General features: G+C 54.1%; 1 protein-coding gene and 1 long non-coding RNA gene across 2 annotated transcripts; one reads left to right on the top strand and one right to left on the bottom strand.

Annotated features, from left to right (window-relative positions):
• Positions 1-210: 210 nt before the first annotated feature.
• Positions 211-6,966, top strand: LOC125620421. The gene is made up of 2 exons (XR_007352078.1): positions 211-825; positions 6,835-6,966. It is a non-coding gene; the product is annotated as an uncharacterized LOC125620421 (long non-coding RNA).
• Positions 6,967-11,937: 4,971 nt separating this feature from the next.
• Edn2 (endothelin 2) lies at positions 11,938-15,498 on the bottom strand. The gene is made up of 3 exons (XM_048782696.1): positions 15,122-15,498; positions 14,174-14,405; positions 11,938-12,675 (listed from the first exon to the last, which is right to left on the bottom strand). The coding sequence occupies exons 1-3, from the start codon at positions 15,231-15,233 to the stop codon at positions 12,582-12,584; spliced, it is 438 nt and encodes a 145-aa protein (XP_048638653.1). The 5' UTR covers positions 15,234-15,498; the 3' UTR covers positions 11,938-12,581.
• Positions 15,499-26,743: the final 11,245 nt, after the last annotated feature.

Genomic DNA, 26,743 nt, shown 5'->3' with positions numbered 1-26,743 from the left:
ACAATGGTATATACTATTTGGTTCTGTGCTTTCAGTTTGTCAGATCATCTATATGGTTTTGTGCAGTCGTCGTTCAATTTATAGTCATTCCACAATTGCTGGGCTCTTGGCTAGTTTCCAATTTGACTATGGTGCTACTATGAAGATTCTAATACATATTTTTTTTTAAAATGAACATATCCAGGCATTTCTTCTGGCCATACACCCAGATGAACCTATACAGATCCATCATTTGCCTCAGTTTCCCTTTTCTCCTTCTCCCTGTCTCTCAGCCTTGCCCTTTCTGCTCTCGATCCTCTTTGGCCAACCAAGGAGGTGTGTGATTACCCTCCAGGCTGAAGCCAGCAGGTCCCCCGTGGCCAGGCGTACCTGCTTATCCTAGGTGTTGTGAGTCTCTGAGAGCTTCTCCAGGGAGTAGGTCAGATTGTGCTTTGCCCCTTTAACCTCCTGGCTCAGGTCCCTGCATGCCTGAGGCCAAAGGTATCCAGAGCAGGGCTGATACTGCTGGCCCAGCCCCAGCTGAGAAAAAGGGCCAGTGGGTAAACCCCGAGGTCAGGGCCAGGCCAGGCAGGGAGGGGCTGGAATGTGCAGGCTCCTGGACCCAGGCGAGGCAGTGGCTGGGCTGAGGGTCCAGGGTTCCCTGGCAGGGGCTGGCCAGGCAATATTCTACCACCTGACCAAGGCCTGGTTTCCTTATTTCCTCTCTGAGCCTCGGTTGCCTCCTCTGTCAACGGAAAACAGAGTTGCTTTTCTGCCTCATTAAGGACTAAAGGAGAGGGCAGAGGCTTGCCTGGAGCCAGGTGGCGCTTTCCACCCATCTCACAGGTAAGGAAGCTGAGGCCCAGAGTCCTTAAGGGGCTTCTTCTGAACCCAAGTTGGCCGGCTCTCCCCACTTGGCCCTGCCCGCAGGCTGCCTGCTTTGGGGCTCACGTGGTGGGGTTTGAGGAGTGGAGGGAAGAAAGTCAGGCGACATCTTTGTCAGTACTTGAGTTTCTACCACCAAAACTTCCCCCGAGTAAAGGAATACCCTCTTCTGCAAGTGTGAAGGGACAAGGGACAAGATATCCGTGTCTGAGGCAGTGTGTGCCAGTGGCTGCCTGACAGGACTGGAACACACAGGCCCTCAAGGGCTCCATTCCCTTCCTCAACCCCACCTGGGCCCCCTGTGAGACCTAGAGAAGGACTGGGTTGCTTGACTCACGTCCGGGGCCTTCCACAGGCAGCTTCTCTGCCCTCCTGGAAGGACCCAGGCCAGCTGAGTGCTGGGGGTTTTTCAGGCAGTGTCCGCCCTGGGCCTGCGGGGGCAGAGGTTGACGGAGAAGCACTTCTGGAGAAGGGAGGGAGGCATGGGTGTGGCCTCCTCCCAGAGACTGTGTATTCACACCCTCACCCTCTCCTTTAGCACATGCTGCCCACCTGATGCTGTGCACAGCCTGGGGCTACAGCTGAACTGTGTCCCTCCTGCCAGGGCTCCTCAGGGTTGCCCCCCACCCCCACACCCCCACACCCCCCACACCTCCGCCCAGCCTCTTCTGATCCTCACCAAGGCCCATTCCCTCTGAGACAAAGGCCTCTTTGGAGAACAGTTTCCCGGGGTTCCAGGGCACACAAAGCCCCTCATAGCTGCAGCCCTTCCACCTTGGGTGGGGGCCTCTAGAAAGAGACTAGAACTAGGGCGGTGTGTGTGTTTGTGAGGTGGTTCCAGAAAACCACAAGGATGTGGGAAGCCAGACAGGTAAAGGAACCAATACAGGTGATCTAAAGGACAGGAGGTGGACCCTGGGGCCGAGCCCATCCGGGATACAATGTAGGCCAAGGCCCATGGGAGGTTGTCCCTCCCAAGGAGTGAGGAAGCTGGGGCCTTTGTCCACCAACTCAGACTAACCTAGCCATCACCTGGGGCTGCTCCTGAGAGCATGAACTCTGAACTCTGGCAATTCCAGAGCCCCTGGGGTTGAGTCTCAGATACCTACTAAGTGCTCCTCAAAGGAGAAATAGAGCCAGGGCCTAGAGATAGCCCTAGAGGCTGGCTGGTGCTAGAGTCTCAGCTTTGTAGAGGACTCTTCTTGAGGACGATCACTTTCTCTAAAATGGGATAAAAGTACTGCTTGCCTACAGTTGTGTGGTAAGGATCAAAAGTGATAAGGTTTAGCTGGAAGGGTGGCACATGCCTATAATCCCAGCGACTCCGGAGGCTGAGGCAGGAGGATCGAAAGTTTGAAGCCAGCCTGGGCAACTTAGCAAGGCCCTGTCTCAAAATAAAATATAATACAGGCTGAGGTTGTAACTCCATGGCAAAGCACCGGGGTTCAGTCCCCAGTGATGCCCCCCACCCTTGAAAAGAACGATAAGACTTAAATGATCCAGGTGGAGATTGATAAATGGTGCTTTCTCTTCCCTTCTCCGGGCAGGGCAAGGATCAGGCTGACTCACCTGGTCGGGAGGCACCCAACAACCTGCTGCTTGTATCAAACACTGTTGTTTACAAAGCCCTTCGCCTCCCTTCCCTACTCATTTTATCCCCAATTTTTAATACTTAATACTGATACAAGGCAGGCCAGGCCCAGTGGACTGTGGGGAGCCTGTTCTTGTTCCAAGGAGTACAAAGTCCACTTGGGAACACAGACAAACTTGTGGCCAGGCATGTGGGCTTTGATGGGAGATAGGAATTTTTAAAGGGCCAGGAGGCAGTGCAGGCGGAGGGAGAGATGCTTAGGAATTATTCCAGGGACAGGAGGAGCAGAAAAATGTGGGCAGGTACCAGGGCTTGCATTTGGAGCTTCCTAGGAATCGAAGCTCCAGACGTTTACTGACGAGGCGTGAGCGGCTGAGAGCAGGAACTTTGCCCTGCCCACGTTGCCATCGAAGCGGGGGCCACCTCCGTGAGGTTTCCAAGTCGGGCTTTGTCTGACCGCCCACCTGTGCCACAGGGAAAGGGAATGGGATTTCATGGCAGGCAGCCGGAAGCGGAAGCAGGGCTCTGGGCCCTGCTCGCCCACTCCCTTCCTGACCACTCTGGGCCCCTACAGGGCTATCACCCCAGACCCTGCAAGCCGCTCCAGGAACCCCCCCCCCCTCGGCTTTCCCTTCATATTCCATCTGAATTTTGCATCTGCATGTTTGTTTTTAAAATAAATAAGGTTTATAATAACTGGTTAATTACTAAAATAATAATCCACATGTAAATAAAACAAGATGTTCAGAGCTTATCCAGTAACACCATCTCTCAGCGTAAGCGGTGGAGAGAGGGCCAAGCCAGGTGGGCACGGGTCTGGAGGAAATGTCACGTCTCACAGAGCCCGAGGTGGCACCTCTGGGGTGTCCCAGGCCTCACCTATGGAAGGCACACTCATGTGTATTCACACCTACAGACCATAGCAGTCCCGTACAGCGCCAGCACCTCACCTGGCACCTCTAGATCCCCTGCATGTGCACACACCCCGTGCACACTCACATTCACTTCATGTGCATGTTCCTGCACACCCACACACCGTAACGTGTGCTCATGTCACTTACGTACACCCGAACATGGATTTTCCCGCACAGCCCAAAGGAGTCTGGGCATCCTTAAATGGGCAGGTGTGCATGCACACACTCTACACAGTGGCGACGAGGCTAAGGTACACGCACTGGAGGCACTCACGGTCACACACATGGACGTCAACATCTGCATACAATACTGCAGGGACACACACATGTGGATCGTGAGTGGGCCCCCAGTGTGACATAGCCTGAATGCTTGTGGAGTAGACATGCAGAATGGTCCCCTTTGTGTGCACAGGAACACATTTTACACTCAGGTGTGCCCTCCTGGGCACACGTGCTCACAATTGAATGACCCGTGCACATGCACCGACTCCTGTTAAGCTGGTGGAACTCCAGTGTCCCACACTCACACACTGAGTCAAAGCATTGGGCAGGAGCCTCAGGTTCCTGGCCCTGAGGGGCAGGGCTGCCCTCCCTGTTCCTCCCCTAACCCCATCTGCCACCTCCCAGGAGACACCCTTCTCCCACCCCGGGTGGCTTGTGAGGAGCCTCCGAAGGGATCTGTTCTGCACCTATTCCCTGGGAGGGATGCTGCAGACTGGCGGCCCAGAAGGGATGGCACTCTGTCCGGGTCCCCACAGCAAGGACTCAGCAGAGGCGAGACTAGGATCCTGCCTTCTGCACAAAGCCCATTTGGGCCACATGCTGAGAGGCAACCAGGACACCCACAGGTCCAGGGGGCTGAAGTCCCCCACCACACATGCTTTCAGATGAGCATGCCATTCCCCTAAGGTCCCCACTAAAAAGGGAGAGGTGGGGTCAGCTAAGGAAGATGGGATAGTCCTTCCTCCCTGCCCAAGCTCCCCGAGGCCAGGCCTAGGGGCAGGACTGAGAGGCTGAGGGTGAGGCCAACCTGGGTGGGCCGGACCTCCGTCCAAGGGCATCCCAGACACCAGTGCTAGAGGACACTACAGGGGCCCTGGGTACCGAGTGGGGAGGAAGCAGAACATGGGTGGTTTCCAAGTCCCCACCCTCTTCCACCAGAGGCCCAACAGGTTTCTCTCTCTCTCTTTCTGTGTTTCTCTCTCCTTTAAACAAGGCCTCACTGTGTTGCCCAGGCTGGCCTCAAACTCCTGAGCTCAGGTGATCCTCCTGCCTCAGCCTCCAGAGAACCTGAAACCACAAGCGGCCTTATCTCTTTTACGTGTCAGAAGCCATGTTGAGAAGTGCTTTCCTGATAGACCAGCAAATGAGAGATCAATACAACCAAGTACTGGAAGGGATTCCAGGAAATAGATACTCAGGCCCCGGGGCAGTGGGAGGAACCAATAGGAACCCCATTTTCAGAAGAATATTTAAAACGCGCTTGTCCTTTGAGCCAGTGGTTTCTAACAATCTGTCCTCTGTGGACAAAGATGTGTAACTATGGTGTTTACTGCAGAGCGTTTATAGGAACATTAAATGGGGGCCAACCAAAGAATATCATGGGGGGATGGCTAAATAAACAACCTTTGGTCCAGGCTGTGGACCACCCTGGAGCTATTAAAACAAAGACCAATAGTTGGATCTGTTGTGGGAGAAGAACGGATTACAGAAGTGTGAGATGGATCTTTCCCTTCACTTGTTGTTTTGTTCTGTGGTACTGGGGACGGAACCCAGGAACATGCTACCACTGAGCTCCATCTCCATCCATTTTTATTTTTTTTTGGCTTTGAAATAGGGTGTCACTAAGTTGCCTAGGCCGAAAGAAAGAAAAAAGAGAATGTTCCGGAATTACAGTGCTGATGATTGTATAACTGCAAATATACTGAAAACCTCCCAATTATGCGCTTAAAAAAAAGTGAATTTTAGTGTGTGAATTATATTTCAATATAAATACATAGCAAAAAAATCAATCCAGAATGAATATAAAAATTTATATACAACCACACAGTGCTATTTTAATTAATTAATTAGTTCATTCTTTTGCAGTGTTAATTTCTTGTTGGAGTAGGAAGGAAAAAAAAATCCTTTCCTCTGCCTTCTTAGTTCTGTCACCTGGGCCTGCAAATTAAACTGACAAAAGCCAATTAATGGGAGAAGAAGCATACGAATTTTATTTGATGTTATTACTATTTTAATTTTTACAGGCAGGAAGGCCTTCATAGAAAAGACCCGAAGATGACAGTTAGGCTCATATATCATTTTAACAAAGGAGAATAAATGTATGGAGAAGTGACAAGAGAAAGGAAAAAGGGGTCTCAGGCTTCTAGGGGTGGACAGTGTGTGGGAAGGTAAATGTATGGGGGAATTAGTAGAGGGTAAGTTTATTTCTGTGAGATTTGCTTATGTGGAGCTGTCTGGGTGCTGGCTTCTGTCTGGGTGCTAATGGTTGCTCTCTTCCTGGCTCAGGAGACAGGAGGGGAAGTACCTTCACAGAGGGAAATTTATGTCCTACATTTAGGCAGGTAGGCGGGGTGGGGGTGGAGAGCTCACTCTGCATGTGCTGCTTCTCAACTGCTGTTGTTAGCCCAGAACAATCCTGATACAAAAGGGGCATATTTTGGGGTGGCAATTTCTGATCCCCTTTGGTGGGAAATGGGATAAGTTTGAATATGCACCTAGGGGATAATGAAAGCATTATGGGAAGCTTTATAAGGACATATTTATGTAGTCATGAATAAAATCTTGTTTGGAAAACAATTTTTTTTTTTTTTTAATTAAATGAAGGACTCAGGGCAGTGTCTCACGTAGGAGACTTTTCGGGACGTCTGTTCATGAACTCCAGAACAACTCTGTAAGGTCAGGCCTCTCATCCTTGTATGGCAGATGAGGAAAGTGAGGCTCCTCAGGGGACCTGACCTGGCCGTGCTGCCCCCTTTCTGGGCCGCCGTCTGGTAAGGGCAGAGTTCTGCTGTCAGGCCAGTGTGACTGCCATTCCTGGTTTTGTCACCTCCTAGTTGCGAGGTTTTTCTCCAGGCCACACCTTACTGAGCTGCTGTTGGCTGTCCCACCCATAAGGCAGGGGGTGGGGTGGGGTGGTAATAGGTTAGGCAGATGCTCTGAGCATGTGCAACCAGCATGAGCCTCGGCACACAGGGCCAGCACACAGGGCCAGCACTGTTCTGGAAGAGGCCCAGGTGGCAGAATTGGGTCCATATGGGTGGACACCCTGAGAGTGCTATGGTTTAGATAAACCTCCCCCAGAGGACCTTGTTCCCCAGCCCCTTAGCACTCTTAGAAGGTGGTGGAACCTTTAGGATGTGGGGCCTAGTGCAAGGACGTTATCTCACTTGGGGTCTGCCCTCAAAGGGGATTGTGGGGCCCCAGACCCTCCTCTTTCCTCTTTTTTTGCTTCTTGGTCTCCAGGAGGTGAGCAACGTATTCTGCCATGTGCTCCCCTATGATGTGCTGCCTAGCCACAAGCCCAAGAACAACGGCGTCAACTAACTTGTCGGAAACCTCTGAAACTATGAGTCAAAATAAACCTTTCTTCTTTAAGTTGATTATTCTCAGATATTTTGTTACAGTAATAGAAAGCTAATATGGACAGAATCGCTTCCTGCAGCCTACCTGTCCTTAAGTGGTGAGCTACACATCTCTTTGAATGACCTGCAGGGCCAGGAGAGGGACAGAATCCTCTGGAGGAGGCAATTTAAGCCAAGACCAGGAATGTGGCCTTTATCCCTAGCAGTCTTTACTCCTTTTACTGTCTCCTGATCCCCTTTTAGTCTGTCCTTGGAAAGGTATCCCACCTCTATGGACCTGATTTCCATTGCTGAGCCTTCCCAGGATGGTGGTTATGAGGAATACTCTGGGCACCCAGACTGCCTGGGTCCAATCCCAGCTTCCCTGCTTTTGCTTGCTGATTGCATGATTCTGACCCTCATTTTTCCCCTCTGCAAAATGGGGATAGTAACAGTACTCATCTCACTGCCCTTGTAAGGATCCGATGAGCAGTGAGGAAGGCGTACTCATGGGTACCAAGTGTGCCGCGGGGTCTCAAGGGCTGTGGGCTATCACTGCTACCATGGCTCTTTATTGGCCGGAAAGGGGACGGAGGACCTGTGTGATCCTGGATACCAGGGGCTGGCCCCCTAGTCCCTGTTCCCCAACCTGTGGCCTGCAGTCCGCCTGGCTGCCTGCAGCATCCAGTGATCGACAGCCTGGCCCGGTGGCGCCCTGGCAGGCCTGCCCTGGCAGCTGCTCACACAAGGCGAGGCCCTGGGAGCTTCAGAGAATTAATTAGGCTGCATTCCTCTTCCAGGGCTCCTGGCGGGCCCGCACACGGCCCCCTTCTGAGCTGCTGAGGGCTCTTGGCTGGGATCCCTGGCAGGCCAAGGCGAGCCCCACACTCTGCCCTCCCTGGAGAGGAGGGGCCGGGCGAGCAGAAAGCACGGCCAGGGAAGGGCCAATGGAAAGGCAGCAGCTGGAGGCACTCCGGTCCTGGCCTCCCCTGCTCGGTAACCTTCGCTAGCTCCCCATCACTCAAGATCAAAGTCCTGGCATCGGAGGCTGCTCCCAGCCTGGCCCCTGCTGCTCAGGCTGGCTGCCTCTCTCTGGACTCTTCCGGGGTCTGGCCGACGTGCCTGGCACCACTTCCCCAGCTGTGATGCCCTGTCCCCCTCCCAGCATGTGGTAGCCCTGCCCGTCCTTCAGCTGCCTTGCCACCAGCTTCAAGGACAACTCAAGGCATTTTCTACCCCTGTCCCTTTCATTTGTTCCTGCCTGCCATCCCTGCCCACCCGGGAGACCTCAAGGGCGGCAGCATGGCGTCCACAGGTGTGAAGCACTAACGGCAGGCGATTCCGGTCTCCCCTGGGAGACTGACTCCAAGGCTGTGGAGGGGTGGCAGTTACTGTAGGTGACCCTTGCCTGGAGCGCCAGCCCCTCATGCCGGTGCCAGGGCTTGGTGTGGTGCTCAGGAGTGTACCATCTGTTCCTGCCTGACTCTCCCACCTTTCCCAGGCCCCCTCACTCAACTGAGTCTCTTAAAACTTGGTTCACATGTCACCTTCTCCAGAAAGCCACTTGGAGTCCCCTTCCCCAGGGAGTCCATCTTAGTGTAGTGGTTCCCTGTTGGAGAGGTGGGAGAACTTACCTGGAGTCTAAAGCTCCACTGAGCCACACACTAGCTGTGTGGTTTTGAGCGAGTGACAGAACCTCTCTGTGTCTTGGTTATCTTTTCTATCACCTTTTTGTTTGCTTGTTTTGAGAAAGGGTCTGTGTGGCCTGGGCGGGTCCCCAGCTCCTGAGCTCAAGGGATCCTACTGCTTCAGCCTCCTGAGCAGCTGGGACTATGGGTGCCCACCCTGACTTCCCAATGCCAGAGCTCTGTGAATGAGGTTGCACGAGGAACCAGGAGTTAATATGGGAGAGCGACGCTAAGCCCATAATAAATGGGAGCTCCTATTTTTAATCTTAATATCCACCAGTGTTTTGTTTTTTTTTTTTTGAATGGCCCTTCTCTGGGCCTGTGATGCAGGGGCTGTGTCTGTCTTGCTCACAGAGTCTCCCCAGAGGCAATTATTTATCTCTGTTGAATGAATGGATGGCCACGGTCCAGGAATTTATTGCCTTGATAGCAAATGACTTATCTGAACTGACCCTGGACTCTATTTTCAGAGAAAGAAAAAGAGAAAGAGAGAGAGAGAAGGGGAGATGAAGAATTCTCTGGGGCTCTTTCCCGATGAAGGGAGGCAGAGGCAGCCTGGGGCTCGGCCTCGGCCTCTCTGGGTCTGGATAGGCGTCTTCTCCTGCAATGTAACCCGGATAAATCGGAGTCATCCCGCGCCCCTTCTCTGTTATCTCTGCCTGGGCTCTATTTGAAGGAACACGATTTTGACTCAGAAAACCTTGGGAAAAAAAAACGTCTCCGCGTTTTCAGTAAATACCTAGCGGGAGAAATTTTTTCCTCCCAGTACTGGGGATTGAACCCCGGGGGCGCTTTACCATGGAGTGACACTCCCAGCTCTTTATTTTTGATTTGAGATAGGGTCTCCCTAAGTTGTCCAGTCTGGCCTCACACTTGCAATCCCCCTGACTCGGGCTCCTGAGTAGAGGGATTATAGGCTTGAAACACTGCACCCACCTAAAAGGGGAGAGATTTTTGTTCCACAAAATGCAAACTTCCTAAAATGGAGACTCCACCCTTACCAGAGCTGCCTTTGACCTGGCAGCTGCTTCTCACATTTTTCCATTTCCCCCAGACTGTAACCCCACTGTTCCCCACGTCGGGGTCCCGGCTACCTAGCGTGTGATCTAGAAGCAGGCACAGACTTTCGGCACGCGTGATCCCTGGCTCTGCAAAGTTCTTGTCCTGTGGAGAGAGGCAGGGCAAGACAGATGCTGAAGTACAGGGCCCCAGCCAAAGGCCCCACTTCCAGGGACCAAGGATCTGACGGGCTGAGCGTCATCCCAGCCTGTCCCTGCCTCCTGCCTCCCCTCTTCCCTCTAATCATCTCCGCTGCTCAGTCATTTTGGGTCACTGATCTCTGAACCCTGAACAGGGCCCTGGGGCTGGTGCCAAGGGCAGTGAGCTCCTGCCTCCCCAGGCCTCCAGCATACCTTCAACCAGGGCTCCCCATGCCTCTGCTGAGCCCCAAACAGCTGGCGAGTTCTGGCCGATAGCTGTGCTTTCAGGATCATTTTGATGGGATGCTAGAAAGTGAGGGTCCCCTGGCCTTAGGCTCACAGCCATGTGAGAGGGGCTCTGACCCTGGATTGCAGTGGGCAGTAAGAGGCTGACCCCGCCCCCTCCCACCAGGCCTCTCCAGCCAGGAGGCACCGCCAACCTGCCAGGGGTGGGTGCCTTTGCTTTCCTGCCACCTGTCACCTCCGTCAGTCTCAGCCGTGACCAGCCCTCTGAGGGCAAATTTCCAAAGCCCAGTTCTGAACCATTCTCCCGATTTCGTGTCTCCCACAGCCCACAGGAGAAAATCCAGCTCCTTCACTTGAACTTCAAGACTCCTGTGGCTTCATCTTTGCTGTTCTCCCCTTGCCTGATGCAGCCATCTGTGGCCTGGCAGAGGGACCTCCCCGATAGGTCCCTGCTCACTGTCCCTCTTCCCCTTCCTGTAATCCCTCCCCTTCCCCTGTGAGTCCTGCTCAGGTTTTGAAGTGACAGGTGTGTCCCTTTGTGCAGAATCCTTTCTCTGCCCCCTGCCCCCATCTCCACTCTAGCCAGCCCCAGTCTCTCCCTCTCTGCAGGTCCTCTGGCTCAGTCCCCGTCCCACATGTTACATAATCACATTGGCAGCCTGACAAGCAGCCTCTGCTCCTCGGGCCCTGGGCTCAGCCTGGCCCCGCAGTTTGCCTGTCTGGTGATTGTACCAGCCTTGTGAGTTGAGGACTATTGCTTCCCATCTTCCGAGTTAGAAAAAATAGCTAAGGCGCAGAAAGAGCTTCGTTCAAGGTCACACTGGTGATCCATGAATTCAATCAATAAATATTTATTATGCACATGTATAATATAGACTCTGATGCAGAAAACCAGGGCTCTCATCCTGATGCCCCTTATTTACTTGCTGTGTGACTCAAGGAAAGTCCCTTGCCTTCTCTTATATCATTTTCCTCATCTGTAAAAAGGAGAATAATGAAAGTACTTGCATCACAGGATTGTTGTGAGGATAGAACGTGTTAATCTGGATAAAGTAGTAGTAGCTCAATACGCATCAGCATGTTATTCTTCCACGAGGAGATCAGGATTCGTTTTCTGGATAAGGCAGTGTTAGAGAAATATATAAATAATTATTGCTTAGTCCATTAATTTGTCCCCAGAGTAGGCTCAGGTCACAGGCTGTCACTCGCAGTATAGGTGAGCCTCAGGAAAAGGGCATGGCTTGCTTGAGAGTCTGTAGAGATGGAGGCCGTGGGTCTAGCAGCTGCCAGCAGGAGGGCCCTGGCTGCAGGCTGTCTCTGGGATCCGGGTGGGCTGCTTCTTGGGCTGTAGCAGGACTGGTGAGCCCAATGCTAGAGCCTGAGGCTTCTTCAGTCAGACAACATCAAACTCTAGCAGGGCCCTGCCAAGGCCCAAGGCAAAGGGCACAGCCAGGGCCAGGCTACGGTTCCACCACGGCACCCATCACTGACCACCAGGGCTGTGCACAGCCACCTGGCTCCATCCCTCACAGGACAGATTGGCTCTGGGCCTTGTGGTCACCCTGGCAAGACAGGGCAGCTGGAGCAGAAGCCGGTCTCCATACCCTCAAAGTCTTGGCATCTTCTAAACATGCTCTTGGAGGAAGTCCTGGCCATTGGTTTCTGTTCTGGTGGGAATGTAGGTCCCAGGTTCCTGATCACAGCGGCAAATGGCTGTGTCGGTACATGATAGATCTGAGAGGGCAGACTAGCAGCCAGAGAAGGGCCAGGATCTGGTGCTCCCTTTCTCTGCTCCTGGGTCCCCTGACTTCCAAGTAGCCCCTTCCTAAGAGAAGCCTTCCACCGAGGCTCAGCCAAAACAAAATATCAGAATATCATTTCATTGTTTATTACAAACACAAGTTCTCGGGTAAATAATTGAGGATCTAAAAAAAATACATTAAAATAAATAACTGGGATTCTCAAAGTCCTTAGAGTAAATAAGTTATATACAGAGGGATGAAGCAGAACAGGCTCTCACCAGCAGTGTCCCAAGGGCATGAGGGGGACCCGTCCTCTGGGAAGGGGGAGCCAGAGAGGACAGATGGGGCTGGTCAGGATTCCAGCTCCTGGGGGGACCCACGCAGCCTCCACGACTGCCTTAGGTGTGAGCCTGCCACACTGCAAGGTCCCTCCTGGATTGTAGCCCAGCAAACAGGAAGTTCCTCGGGACACGACCTCCAGGTTCACTCGGCCTCCCTCAGTCACTTTCAGCAGGCCTGGGGGCCAGCAGCCATCGCCAGCAGACTGCCCTGCCATCTGGGGGCCGAGGGCTGTGCAGCATGAGGGCACCAGGCTGTCCTGAGGAAGCCTCCCGCACATGTGGGGAGGCCAGCACCTATGCCAGCCCCAGCAAATGGGTCCAGCTGGCCGGGGCCAAGGCCCTGGCCCAGGAAACAGGTGGAGGGTCTCCTTGAGCTGCCCTCTCCTCCCGTGTCCACATGGGCTTTCTTCTCAACATTTCCCAGCCTACAGTGCTATCTCTTCCTCCACCTGGAGTGGGCCAGCTTGGGTTCCCTTGCTGTCTCCCGCTGTCGCCTGGCAGAGCGGATCTTGGCAGCAGAGATGTCCCTGGAAATCAAGAAGGATCAACTTAGCATCTCAGGGGACACGGACTGTCTCAGGAAGCAGGGGCAATGGAGGATGAGAGCCCTTGCCCAGATCCTGGGTGATGGCTGCCTTGGGCTCAGAGGGTGACCAAAGCCCAAAAGCAAGGCCTACACATTAAGACAGGTCACACAGGGGCCCAGAAGCTTCTTTGCTGATGGGGGTCTTTGATAAAGTTGGTGTTCAATGCTGTCAGAATGACCAGCCGGCCAGGAGTAGCCCTGGAATTTCCCACAATCTGCCCTCCCTCTTCCACACCTTGCTCACTGTCTATCTTCCTCTTCCAAACTGCACAAATTCTACCCATTCTTCAGGGTCCTGTTCGAGATGGTCCAGACCAGACAAATATGGCTCCAGTCGCCCTTTGAACCTGGCTGAGACCCTGGCAATGTTGAAGCATCCACTTCTTGGCCCAGTGAGTCTCAGCCTGGGCGTTGGAGGCTGGCCTCAAGGTATGGGAATGTGGGCGAGGGCCACAACCTCTCTGAGACCCTTTCTCAGCCTATGGATAAAAACAGGCCTGAACTGCCCTGAGGATGGGTGCTTCATGGGCACAGCAAGCTCTCTGCACACTGTGAAGTGCTGTGGACTTGCAAAGTCTTATTCTAATTTTTTTTTCATCTTTAGACAGCGTGGGGGCCAATGCCTGCTCTTGCCCACCCCACCATCCTGCCTTTTCTCTTATTTGTCTTCCTCTTCCCCTCATAGGATGGGAATCCCTGTGGGGCTATGCTGGACCCCAGCACTGTTCAGCCCTCAGGAGCCCTAAGTGGCAGAGACGGGAAGTGGTGAAGACCTGCAGAGTTCCCCTGGGCTCAACTTCATGCACCCAGCCCTACAACAATCCTGTGGAATGGATGGCCATTTCCCTGGTTTCAAAACTAAGGATCTGAAACACAGAGAAGTGGTGGGCCAAGCCTGAGGTCACAATGTGTTTGTGGTAGGGTTGGGGTTCAAATCAGGGGGTCCCTGTTCTAGCAGTTGCTCCGGTCACTCTGATGCACGGGCAGGAGTGAGGTTTCTGTTCTTAAGGCAGACTGGTGAACAAATACTCATAAGCACCTTCTGCACAAAGCCTGGAGCTGAGCCACAGTAAGACCAGAGGGGAAGAGGTGCAGACTGGACAGGGAAGAGACAGCAGGCCGGGCAGTGGGCCCCCTCCAAGTCTTAGGTTGTGGGAGATGATTGATGGAGATAGCCTGAATGGACAAACTATGATCCTTCCCAGTCATGAGCCCTTAAACCCTCTAAAACACTGCAAGTAAGGCCCAGGGGTAACAAAAAACAGTGGTTGAGCGTGTAAACTCTGGAGTCAGCCAGATGCCACTGTGTGACTTTGGGCAGTGGCTTTCCCTCTCTGAGTCTCTGTTCTCTTGGCCGGACAATGAACACTTACGCCTCATGTGGAGAAGGGAGATGGGAAAGGCCTCCAGGGCATGTTCGACTAGGGCGATGCGCTTACCTTAGTCTCTGGAGGAGCTCTCCTTCCTTGGTCCATGTCTTTCTAGTCTGGAACACATCTGCAGGGGACTGGCTGCTTAGGACTGACCTGGCTTCAGCCCTGAATAGAGAGCAATAAGGCCCCAGTGAGGGGCTATCCAGGGCCCCAAAGCCACCTGGCTGCAGGCCCAGCCCAGCCCCCACCCCACCCGCCCTCAGGAGCAGATCCATTTCCACTCTGTGCACCTGGCAGCCTGCCTTTCCCAGGCAGGGTGGGGACTGAGGAAAACCGAGCTACCGGGAACATATTCTTGGTCTCAAAAAAGAGGCAGCTGTGTGGCTGCTCTTCCCAGAATCTGGCCACCTGCAGCTTTAGGGGAAACTGAGGCAGCTTGAGGAAACTCCGCCCCAGCTTGAGCCTCAGAGGAGGACTTTCTTGTAAACCATCCTGGGAACCGGAGCTTGGGATTTTGAAAGTCAGTTCCTGCTGTCCCACATGGTCTAAGTAAGGGAACAAAATCTCCCAGTCCTTTTACAGATGAGAAAACTGAGGCCGGGGACAATCAGAAGCCTTGGAAAACCCCCCTTTCAAGCCCAGCAACTCTGTGACACTGGGATGTGTCTTGGCTTCTCGACTCCAGATGCTATTTTCCTCTGAGGAAGCTCTGAAGGCCTCTAGGACTCAGGCTGGCCTCTAAGGCCCAGGGGAGCTTGATCCCTTGTAGGCCTGACACAAGTCCTGACCTCTCTTTGGGCCTGAGCTCCCTCAGCCATCACTGGGGAGCATTCCTTCTGCCCAGGCAGGAATGAGGACCTGAGTGTTCTCAGAAGCCCCCAGAGCTGCACTCTGCTTGCAGGAAGGGGCATTGCCCATGCACCCAGGGCCACTTGCTTGACCCCTGCTAGCCCCTCTGCTGGCCTCCTGGACACTCTGCTCCCAGGGCAGGTCCAGGCCAGCAGCCATCCCTACCTCTGCAGGCCCGGGGCTGCAGCAGCAGGCGAGGCCAGGGAGGCTCACCTTCGTGCAGGGCCACAAGCAGGGCTAGAGCAACGGAGCACCAGGTGGTGGGCACAGAGGCCATAGCAGCGGTACAGTGCACAGGCTGGGCTGCACCGGAGCGGGAACGTCTGTTGCCAGAGTCCTGCTGCTAAGCCGAGCTGGTAGCTCATTGCCTTGGTGCCCTGGTTGCCTCTTATAATACCAGGCACAGCGCCCCGCCCCTGCTGTCCAGCCCCGCCTCACCTTGGGCTGAGAGCCAGGGACGCGCCTCCTCCCCCGGGTGCCTGGCCCGCCCTAGCCTCAGTGGCGTGGGGGGAGGGAGGTGGAAGGTTCTGCTCCCGTAGCACCTCTGGGCCTAGGGCTCTCCTGCAGCCCCCAAGGGCCCCTTCAGTCCTACTGGGCCTCCTCAAGTCACCCTCAAAGTGACCCACGCTCCTTCCCCACCCTCCTGTGGGCCTCCACAGCCCTTGCCCTGAGCTCAGAGTTTGGGGGGGGGCAGTTCTGTGAGCAGAGGAGACACTGCATCTTTCCCGCCGTCCACTGCCAACCAGGATGAGGATGCCCTTCTCTTGTGTGGGATGTGAAAGGCCCAGTCAAGGCCAAGTGGCCTTGGGCGAGTCAGATCCCCCTCTGGGGCTGCTTCCATCAGTGAAGGACACAGCTTACCCCTGACCTCTGACCAGCTTGAGGCTGCCTCATCCCCACCTCACCCAGGAAGTGCCCCTGCCCCCTACGCCCCCAATTCCTCAGTGCCTCCAGCAGAAGCTCTTCAGCCACGCAGCTGTGGCCACGGATATTCCTCCAGTGTCTCAGCTTCCTCATTTGCAAAATAGGGGGTTTCTTAACCTGTTTGCCTTAGAGTCTCCCTTGAGACAAAGAAGGTGACTCCAGGGTCCTTTGTAGGACCATGTCCCTGTGGGCGCACACACAAGCGTGCTGAGTGCTGTCCCTTCTTGGACATTACTGGATGCTAAGCTCACCTCGGGGACTACTTTATGCAAAAGAAAAGTGTGTGTGGGGGAGACAAGGCAGGGGAGAGGGCTCCCTGGGGATTGGCATTCTGCTCCCCATCTCTCTGCTGGCCCAGACCTTCACTGGAGACAGGAGTAGGGGTGTGTAGGTGCCAAGCTGAGCACCTTGAGGAACCAAGCAGCGCAGGGAACTGGCAGTCACCCTGTGCCTGCCCAGACCTGGCTCCGAGTCCACCTCCCACGCGTCTTCTTAGGGACCCTGTCTCCAGGCAAACGGGAAAGGCCCTTCTCACTCTTTGGAATGTCCAGAGCCTGCCTGACGCACGGCATTGAGCCTGTCTCCCCAGCACTCCTGGAGGTCCAGAAACCCAGGGAAGGCCGGGCCTATGGCTTGCCCTGGACACAGTCGGAGCCCTGTGAGTGCTCTCTGAGGGAGGCGGATGAGTGCAGACAGGCCTGGCTTTGAACTGTGGGACCCTGGCCATTCTGTAGTTTTGCCCTGTGTGTTTAGTCCCTGCATTAGATACTCATGAAGGAGAAAAGAGGTGACCACAGGAACTGGCAGTTTTGCTGTGAGACCCTATTAAAGCTGGACAGAATCAATGGAGGCCGATGCCATCTACCAGGGTCTTCCTTCCCCCAGACTGGGGCCAGGCACAGTGCGAATCAGAAGCGTCATTTCTTGAGCACTTGCTATGTGCTCAGAGCACTCTGGACTCCTCACTGCCCCCCAGGAGGCAGCTGTTATCATCCGGTGTCAGCTCCATGACTGTCCACAAGGAGGCTCTCAGAGGATCAGGGCCACCTCTGCCACACAGCCAGCACAGGGCAGAGCTGGCATTGGGACCCTGATGTTGGTCTCTCAAACAAACCACAAGTGACTCCCTGCTCGGGGGAGCTCACGGGCCCTGCCTCACACTGTGCCTCTCTTAAGAATTTTGGAGAATGTCTCTGGAATGAGGGACAATACTCCCAGTCCTTTCTATGTGCCTCGGGGAGAATATGAACAGGGACTTCGGCAGGGGTGGGGGGGAGGGGGCGGAGAGAATGCAAACTACTGAGCCGTGAAGAGAAGAAAGCAGCCAAAGCAGGTCAGCGGGGAGAAGGAGGGGGTCAGGGCAGGGAGGAAAACAAACAGGGAGGCAGATAAAGACAGGTAGGGGGAACGCAGAACCAGGAAACGAGCACGGGGAGAAAGGAACAGCTGGGATTGGAGAAAGTACAGGAGGAAGACGGTAGGGAGTGAGAGGTGCAGCTCGAAGTGGCTAATCTTTACACAAATGCAGAACGCCTGCCCAGGACAATAGGGAGCCAGAGGCTCGGAGTCTGGGAAACATAATAGAAGCATTAAATGGACCCAGAGACAGGATCCCTCCTGGCTGAGAAAGGAGGATGAGGACAGGGCAGGGGCCGCTGCTGGGGCCTCTAGGGTCAGCGCAGGGAGCTGCGCGCTAAGCCCAGCTCCGGTTTCCCTCCTTCCTTGCCCTGGGCTCCAGCTGGGCACCCAGAGCTCCTGTGAAATGGAGAGGCCTGGCCCGGGAACCTGAGTGGGCCAGGTCCTAGGGGAGGAAGACATTCCGGGAACAGTGCTACCCCACCGGCCAGAGTTGGTTTCCAGGTAGAGAAAATTAAGCTGAGTTCAAAATAGCCAACGCCAGGCCCCTGGACCGCTCACCTGGGCCCTGGCCATCACCTTGGCCTCTCCCGGGTCATGGGCTATGACACCTTTACCCCTGCGCAGTAACTGCTCTGGTGACCTTGACGCTGGTCCTTCTAAGGGGCCTGGCTGCATGTTCCTGCCCTTGGGGGCTGATCTGTCGGCATGCACCCCCCACCTCCTCTGGTGCCCACCAGCTGCCCTGACACCACCATGTTGCCCCTCCCAACCCAACCTGGTTTTGCTGTCTGCCTGGGTCTCTAAAGGCTACCCGGAGAGGGCTGGGATTCACCAAAGTTCACCCTGTCAGAATTTAGATGGAACTGTTTTCCACACAAAATCTTTTTTTCCCCATGTACTCCACCCCAGCTGGAGAGGGAGAGACTCAGGGGGAGGCAGGCTGGCAGCAGAGGACAGTGGAGGCATCTGTATTTTGGGTGAGACTCAACACTAGGAATTGCCCTGTAGAAATCCCCTCCAGCCTTCACTCCCGTCTTGTAGATGAGATAACTGGGTCCAATGAGATAACTTAAACCACTTGTTTAAGACAGAAATGGGGCTGGGCATGTTCTCCTGGATCCTAATCTAGCCCTACTCTTTCCATATACTCCCGAGGTTCGCCCAGGATGCAGCTGTGCCTGGGGTCCTGGGTCCTTTTGGGCCCAGGGCTCTGACACCCTCACCCCAGTTGAACCCCACTGACAGAAAGACCAGAGCACTAGGATGAGCCTGGGCTGTCTCCCTGTGTACCCCAAAGCTCCATTTATAATCCCTGCGTGGGGTGCATATGGCACCATTGAGTAGCTGGCCAGCAGCCATGGACCCTTGTTGGATGGAGGACACACAGACTGAGGGTCAAGCGTACCAACAATATTGTGCCACAGTTAAAAAAAAGGGGGGGTGGGGGTGGGGGTATCCACCAGGTAAGGCCCTGGCCCAGGGGGCTTTGTCCAGGGCTCTGCTACTCACACTGTGTGGCCATGTACCAGTCCTATCCCTTCCCATCAATGGTGACAGATGCTGTCAACCCTGATTGCCTGTGACATTCAGAATCCAGGGACATGAATTTGGAGCTACCCAAAGGGATGCATGGCTCATGGCTACAAGGCTCTTGTTTCCAGCTTGGGGCCTTCCCCTCTCTTGCCTCTGGAAAACCAGTCACCCCATTGCTACCTGGCCCTACCAGGTTTCAGAAATTTCTGTTTGTAACCCTGGCAGAAGGGACACAGTGTTTTGCTGCAGGTACACATCATGCAAGCAGCTTAGCAGAGTAAGCAAAGAGGAGCTGAGCAGGGGCCCGTGTCAGGATCTAGGGTTATGGGAGACTGGGAGGGTTTTGGCTGTGGAGCAAGCCTAGGCTGGGGGCTCTGGGGTGAGCCTGAGCTGGGGTTTGGGGACTTCAGATATTCCTATCACTACTTGTCCCCAAGACTGGGGACTGGTTGGGCTGTGCTACTGGGTCTTGGGCCACTGAGTCTCAGGGCCTGCTTATGGTGGGTGGTCTGGGCCTTGTGCTATTGGCCACAGCTCGCCCTGAACCAGCAGGGCCACCACCACCCACACCATTGTCCTCATGCTGGGTTTCAACGAGGGCAACCTCAGCCCTGTGGGCCTGGCTCCTTTCTTGAGGATACCCCTTTTGCTTCCTTCTCCCTCCATCTCAGCCCATTTGGAAAGATTTATTTTTTTTTATTTTATTTTTTTTTTTTAAAGAGAGAGAGACAGAGAGAGAGAGAATTTTTTAATATTTATTTTTTAGTTTTCGGCGGACACAACATCTTTGTATGTGGTGCTGAGGATCGAACCCGGGCCGCACGCTTGGCAGGTGAGCGCGCTACCGCTTGAGCCACATCCCCAGCCCCCCATTTGGAAAGATTTATATCTCACACATAAACTGTACTTTTAAAGAAATATTCATGTGCCTTGTTTGTTATTAATCCAAGAATCATCAGAACAGGGTCATCGAGGCCCATGGAACTGGTGGAATTTCACTAAAAGCAGACCTTGTTCAGTCAAAGCACCCTGGTCAGGTGACCATGTGAGTCCTGCCGGGCCGTTTGAAATAAGAAGACCAACTCAGGAACTCAACTCTTAGGATGGAAATCTCTGGACTCCAATTTTTTTGTTCCCTCTGAGTAGTCAGGGCCTGATTCCCTATTTAACCTTTTGGGGGATAAAGCAAGCAGTGTGTATTTATTGAGCACTTAATATATCCCAAGCCCCGTACTAAGTGATTTACATGAATTATGTCCATTAACTGTCACAAAATATCCACGGGGCAGGTATTGTAATTTGTCCCTATTTTATAAGTGAGGAAACTGAGGCTCAGAGAGGGTAAGTGACTTGCCCAATGTCAGACAGCTTGGGTGTGGCAAAGCCAGGATTAGAAGGCAGGTCTATGTAACTGCAAGGTCCCAGCCTGAATTCTGTGTGTCCCCATTGTGCTTTCTTGACTCCTTGGCCTTTGGGAGCCCTCCATAGTACCTCCCCTCCAAGGGCTCCTCTTGGCTTGTACCAGGCAGAGAGTTCTGTGCAGGCTTGCAAAGTGGGGGGCCCAGGAGTAGAGGCAGGCCTCTCACCTGTGTCCCCAAACACAAAACACAGCATGGAACTCAAGAGGCCAGTGGCTGAGGCCTGTCTGGCATGACCAGTCCATTCTTATTTCATCTGATCTCAAAAGCAAACCTGGGAGGCAGGCTGAGCCCATGATTCTCACCACAGATGAGTCCCAAAAGAAAGGACTTATTCAGTCACACAGTGAACAAGAGGCAGGGCTAGGCTTTCCCCCATACTCATCCGCTGATGCTGGCTTACACCCCATCTACCCCATCGTTCTCCCGCCCATCCACTACCACCCCTCATCCATCCATCTCTCCATCCTTGCATCCTTCCTTCCATCAAACCTCCTCCATCCACCCATTGTCTAACCTTTTCTCCATCCTTCCACCCATACATCCACCCAACCAGCCTCCCTTCCCTCCACCCTCCTTCAGTAGAAATGAGATAGGAGAGGTTAGAAGGGCCAAAGCTAGAAAGGCAGGTAACACTCTCCCTGAAGCCAGTTTTGTTATTTTCTAGGGAGACCATCACCTCTCATGACGATGAGCTCATGGACACATGGCTTCCTCTGGAATTCCCAGTCCAGGGCCTAGCGGAGTCAAAGACTGGGGTGAAATGGAGTGTAACAGCATGGCTTTCTATCACCAGACAAGGCCTGTTCTTTGCACAGATACCCCTTCTAATGAGGGGTTGGGTGTCTAGGCCTCTTTTTCTGTCTGAAATCATCTTTAAAAATGCTCTAACAGGACTGGGATTGTGGCTCAGTGGTAGAGTGCTTGCCTAACACGTGCGAGGCCCTGGGTTCGATCCTCAGCACCACATACAAATAAATAAATACAATAAAGATAAATATTTTTAAAAGATGCTCTAACAATGAAGACTTGAGATAACTCTTAGGAAAAGATCAGACAGCCACCTACAAATGCAAGGGCCCTTGGCCCTATACTCAGATGAGGAAACTGAGGTCTAGGAAAAAGAATAGTTGCCAGAGGTCTCCCTGCTAGGCCTGGATCCTAAAAAAACAGGGTGTCTGCACTCTTCTCTCTAAGGCCTGGTCTCCTGCTTGGAGGGGTTGGAGCCCCAACCTTCGCCTCCATCCCACCAACACCACCACCAGCCAAGACATGCAGCTGGTATTTTTCAGAGCCACACCCACTCTGTTGCCTAGAACCCATGTTTTCCAAGGCGCACCCAGGGCCCCACCAGGAGGCCGCCTTTCCCCTCTGGGAAGGGGTGAGCCACCAGGAGGCTGGGCCACGCAGAAGTACAGTACTTCATTCTAGAATTCAGTGTCAGCTAAAAATAAGTGCCTGGTGCCTGTACCTTCAGGATAACTTGGTGCCCAGAAGGCAGGCAAAGCTGGGCTTCCCACTGTGATTTCAGGCCGACATTCCTGGGAAAAGGTGTGCCTGGGATACCTCCTTGCCTGAAGGCCTTGGCCTTCCCGCCCAGGTACTGGGAATCCTGAGCTATGAGTGACCCAGGAGGGGCATAGCCCGGCTCTGGCAGGCAGGGTGGTCAGGAGCTAAAGCCACTGCCTGGGGCAGCTCAGGGTGTGGGGGTGAGTCAAGGGCCACCCACCCCTGGAACCTCTGAGGCTTGGCAGATCCGGGTGCCAGCTTCAAAGCCTTGTGACTCAGGCTTGAATCCCCCCACCCTCACCCGATTCCCTCCAACCTTCTGTGGACAAGTGCCTAACACCAGGCCAGGCCAAAGGTAGTAAGGGCAGGGAAGGTTCTGTGGCTCACTGTCATGTGACCAACGGGGCAGCATGTTTAACCTTCCTCAATGTCGGAGGCCACATCTTTCAAAGGCATCTCAGAAGAAATGTCCCACCTGACAGATGCTGGGAGGCTTTGGGGCTGAGCCAACATAAGATCTGGCACAAGCAGGCTCTGCCAGCTGGCCTCTGTTCCTCATTTTGGGCTGCAGAATACATATGGGCCTCATGGTAGGGCACATTCCTGGAAAGGAATAGGGTGTGCATGTGTGTGTGTGTGTGTGTGTGTGTAGGGGGACTTGTGTCATCTTCATGCTGTGGGCCAGATCCCCACAGGTAACCCCTCCACTGCTCTGGATGACCCCAACCGTCCAAGGCAAACATCCATCCTAGCTGGCTCCAGTCACCCGTGTTCACTTTAGGACACCATATAATGCCACTCTGGACAGAGATGTGTTGCGTTTCACAAGACTTCTGGGCAAAGCTGTCTTCCTACAAAAGCCAAGCTTTCCCTTGGAGTCTGTGACCAGGGCCCAGCCTGGCATCTGGGTGAGGCAATTCACAAAATGCCCAGGCTGGCTGGCATCGGGCTTGCCAGGGTCTGACCCTGAGCTATCTTTCCTGCCTCATTCCCTCAGGGCTGATCTGGGTGCCCAAGGCTTTAGGGCAGTCCCTGGCACACAGCAGCCTTGCCCGCTCCCACCTCTCCGTGCACTCTGGGGCCGCCCATCCTTTCTCCTTTCTTACTTGATCTCTTCTGCTCATCTTTCAAGGCCCATTGCAGATGCTACCTCCCCCAGGAAGCATTCCAAACTCCATCCAAGCCAGGCGTGCCAAGCCTCCCTGACACCCACACAGGTCTTACGAAGAGTCAACTCTTATCCAGCCTCATCTCGCCTGTCCTTGAGGGCAGGCTGGTGACTGAGGGCTCTAATTCTGGTGTCAGACTGAGTTAGGCTTTGATCCCAGACCCTCTCATCCCGTGTGCTCTTTCCTCTTTCTCAGGGTCCTGATTTCTTCCCCTATTAAATGTGTATAGTTGCAGCAGCAGGGCTGAGGGAGGATTAAATGAGAAAGAAGTGGATGCCAACGTTGTTACTGATTATACCTGATGATAGAGCACAGTCACCAAGCTCCCACTTAATCCGTTCAGTGGTAACCCTCTGAGGTACACCCATGCACCCATCTCCAGACTCTAAGGTTGGGGAGCTAGTCTTTTTGAATGGTTGGAGCTCAAACTCAGGCCTCTCTGATTCCAGGATTGGAGCTACTTCAATCCTTCTGCCCTTTGTCATCTACAACATCTCTCCCAACCCCACTGCCCTTTTTCAGATCATATGCCCAATAAATATGAATTGAATTGGAAATAGGGAAGTCGGTGAAGTCCACCTACTCTTCATTAACTGACCCTGTCCAGGTCCACTGGGACCCTCAGCTTGGAGAGCTGCCTCCTGAGCATCAGGGAAGAAGATGTTCTCCATCTCTCCATCATTCATTGAAAGCAATGTGGACCCACCAAGTGCCTGGTACATATAGGATCAATCGTAGCTGCTGTTCACTGAACACTTTCCATGTGTCAGATGCTACACAGAACCTTTCACATGTATCATCACATTTAATCACCATAGCAGAGTCCTTGTTATTCCCACATCATAGAAGAGAAGGCTTAGAGGGGTGAAGTGGCTTGTTCCTTGAATCTAGGTCTGCCTGCGTCATGGCTGCGTCGTGGCTTGCATCCTTAGCCACCATCCCAACATACATGATCCCACTGGAATCCATGTGGGATGCAGTTCATTTCCTCACCCTTATTCTTCTCATCAGGAATCTGGTGTCTTGTCTAAGGTCATCCATCTAGCAAGGGATCTGAACCCAGGTCAGTTGGAGTTTTTGGCCTGAATTCTCAAGTCCATTTTGGATTTTCCTATTGGGGTCAGAGAGTCCAGGGGGTCAACCCAGGGCCCAAGTCTGGGGGCAGCAGAAGTCTCCCCCACCTATCCCTCAGCCTGGTCCCTGGTCCTTTAGCACTGGGAACCCTGGGAGCTTGGGGGAGAGGAGGAGGCTGTTGACGCACTGTGCCGGGTGGGGAGTTGACTCAGTGACTCAGGGAGGGAGGCCCTGTACGGGCGGGTAGCAGGGGCAGCCCAGGCCAGGCCAGGCCAGCCATTGTTGGGGTCCTCTAGGAGGGGGAGGTTTGGGTAAGGCAGGGCTGAGTCACAGCAGCGAGATCAGACAGGGAGCTGGGATGGCCCGATGACCTCACAATGGGTCTGGCAGGGAGCCGCGGGCCCAGGCGGGCCTGGTGGGCCCAACCTGGCAGGACAAGCACATCCCCTCTTTGGCCACCCATAGGCAGGGGGTGTCTGTGAGACCAAAAGGCCTCCCTTTGGATTCCCTGAGACCTTGAATTGCTGGAACCCCAAAACCCTGCCCAACTGGGGAGGCAGCTGGGATAGGAGCAGATCAGAAAAATAGGGGACAGAATCTTGCTCTCTACCCCTGTGATGGGTGACCTGGGACAAACACTTCCAGCTCTCTGAGCTTTGACTCTCTCTGTCCTACAGATTCGTGCAAAGATCTTGCAAGACGATGATTCCTGACTATCCCCTGGCACCAGCTGGAGCTGGGGAGAAATGAGGGGGGCAGCCACCACCAGCCAGGAGTCCCCTAGAGAGCGGAGGGCTATAGCAGATGACTGTGGCCCTTACTGTGTGGTGTTGGGAAATAGCCCTTTGATCTCTGGGCTCAGTTTCTCAATATATCAAAAAAAAATAACCCCGAGCTCTCAGAAGGAGGTAGAGGATGGTGTGCAAGGTTCCTGAGAGTTCCCACCACACCGCAGGCCAGGTACTGGAAAGAGAGAGAGGGAGACCCACCCTGTGGAGCCTAGATGCCATGAGAGAGCTCCCACCATATGTGCCTGGAGGCCACAGCCTGCCCCATTACAGCACTCTCCAGGGTGGGTTCAGAGAGGGTGAGTGTTGCCAAGGTCACACAGCAGCCAGATGAACAGCTCCCCCAGCTAAGGGGAGGTGGCCTTGAACTTGGATGAATGTGGAGGTGGGGAGGGGAAGGCAGAGCCTGACTGCTTCAGGCTGAACATAAAGCAACCACTTTTCCTGGGACCTCCTCAGCCTGAGTCAACCAGGGGCTGCGGCTGCTTCTGAGTTCATCACCTGCCTGCTGCCTGCCGCCCAGCCTTGGAACCCAGGCCTCAGGCATAAGGGAGGTCTGTAATAATGACCTGGTGATAATGACAGCTGTGTGGGGAGCTGTGCCCACGTGCCAGGTACTCTCCGTGCTTTCCTTCATTTGATTCTCCAAAACAAACCTGGAAAAGTGGACTGGGTGGGGCCTGGGAGTGAGGTTCAGAGAGGCTGCATCAGCTGCTCAAGGTTACACAGCCAGAAATAGAAGAGAGGGGTCTCAGGCCCCAAGACCATGCTCCTGGTACCATGCAGCAAGCACGCTGAGCTCACTCTGTGTCAGATGTTGAGGGGGGGGGTTGGGGGTAGTTTTGGGGGTCTCTGGCTTGGCTGGGATTTGGGGAAAGGGACCCCAGAGGCATCAGTACTTGTCTAGGACACGGAGCTGGCAGTGTGGAAAGTCTGGGAATGAGAGTGCTGAGACTAAGGACCAGTGTGTGTTCTGTGCCTGGCTCAAAAGGGAAGGACAGATAAGGAGGTACAGGCCCCCAGAGGAATGAGCAAGGCCTCAGCCAGGGAGGGCTGGGGGGCGGGGGTGGGTCCTGGCAGGAGAGTCATTGAGGCTGAAGAAGCAGAGGATAATGGCTGAGGGCACTCAGTGGTCAGAGAGGAGGCTGGAGGCCAGGACACAAGGGTCTTGAACATCAATCCCCAAGGACCCCGAGATGCAAAGCTGAGACAGAAGGGGAAAGGGAAGGCCTGGGGCACGGGCGGGGCCTGGGGTCCAGTCCTGGAAGGGAAGTGTGGGGACCTCCTTCCAGATCCTTGCCTGGACTCTCAGAAGAGCCCCAGCCAGGGGAAGAGCTGCCCGGTCTATCTTGGCACCTGAGATCAAGGCCACCTGCTGGCCACCTCATCCTTGCAAGCTTAGGGCTAGAGGGTCTCTGGCCCCAACAGCCTCCAACTCCAAAGAGATCCATGTTCTCCGAAACCAGACTCCAATGGAGACAGACGGCTGGGCCAGAAGAGGAGTCCAGGACAGAGCCCCCCCCCCCACTCAGTTTTCAGATCTGACAAAGTGTAGATCCCATGGGGCTAAGGTACCTCAATGTCCCCCGTCGGCACTGAGGTGTATTCCAGGAAAGCTCTGCCTGGAAGAAGATGCTCAGCTTAACTCAGCTCCTCTCTGTACTTTGCTGTTGCCCTGTATGACCACGGGGAGTGGGGGTGGGGGAGAAAGGGGCAGCACACCACCAAGGTGTATTGAACCAAACCCCCTTTCCTCTTCTTTCCATTAGACAGTAATACTTGGATCCTCACTTGTAATTTCCCCCAGCAACCTCTGGGGGGCCCCCTTCTGCCAGGACCCACTTTCTGGGTGAGGGAAGGAGGCTTAGCCATGCGAAGTGAGGAACAATAGGCGCATCCCACGGACCTGATCTCAACCCTCGTGGGGGCAGGTAGCTTGGAGGGCACGCATGGCGTGGCCACACGCGGTGCATTTTCGCGGATACGTGCAGATTCTGAAATCTTACGAGCTGG

The sequence above is a fragment of the Marmota marmota genome, unplaced genomic scaffold, assembly GCF_001458135.2.
Source record: "Marmota marmota marmota unplaced genomic scaffold, marMar, whole genome shotgun sequence".
NCBI lineage: Eukaryota > Metazoa > Chordata > Mammalia > Rodentia > Sciuridae > Marmota > Marmota marmota.
Note: the sequence above shows the minus strand (reverse complement) of the source record. Positions and strands in the feature narration are given on the sequence as shown.

Bases quoted from the DNA above. Each gene is read 5' to 3' on its own strand.
- Edn2 (XM_048782696.1), bottom strand. From the start codon at position 15,233: ATGGCCTCTGTGCCCACCACCTGGTGCTCCGTTGCTCTAGCCCTGCTT. The intron at 14,406-15,121 runs GTAGGGATGGCT...TGGGAAAGGCAG, and splicing joins GCAGCCCCGGGCCTGCAGAG to GCTGCCAGGTGCACAGAGTG. The intron at 12,676-14,173 runs GTAAGCGCATCG...CTTGATTTCCAG, and splicing joins GAGCTCCTCCAGAGACTAAG to GGACATCTCTGCTGCCAAGA.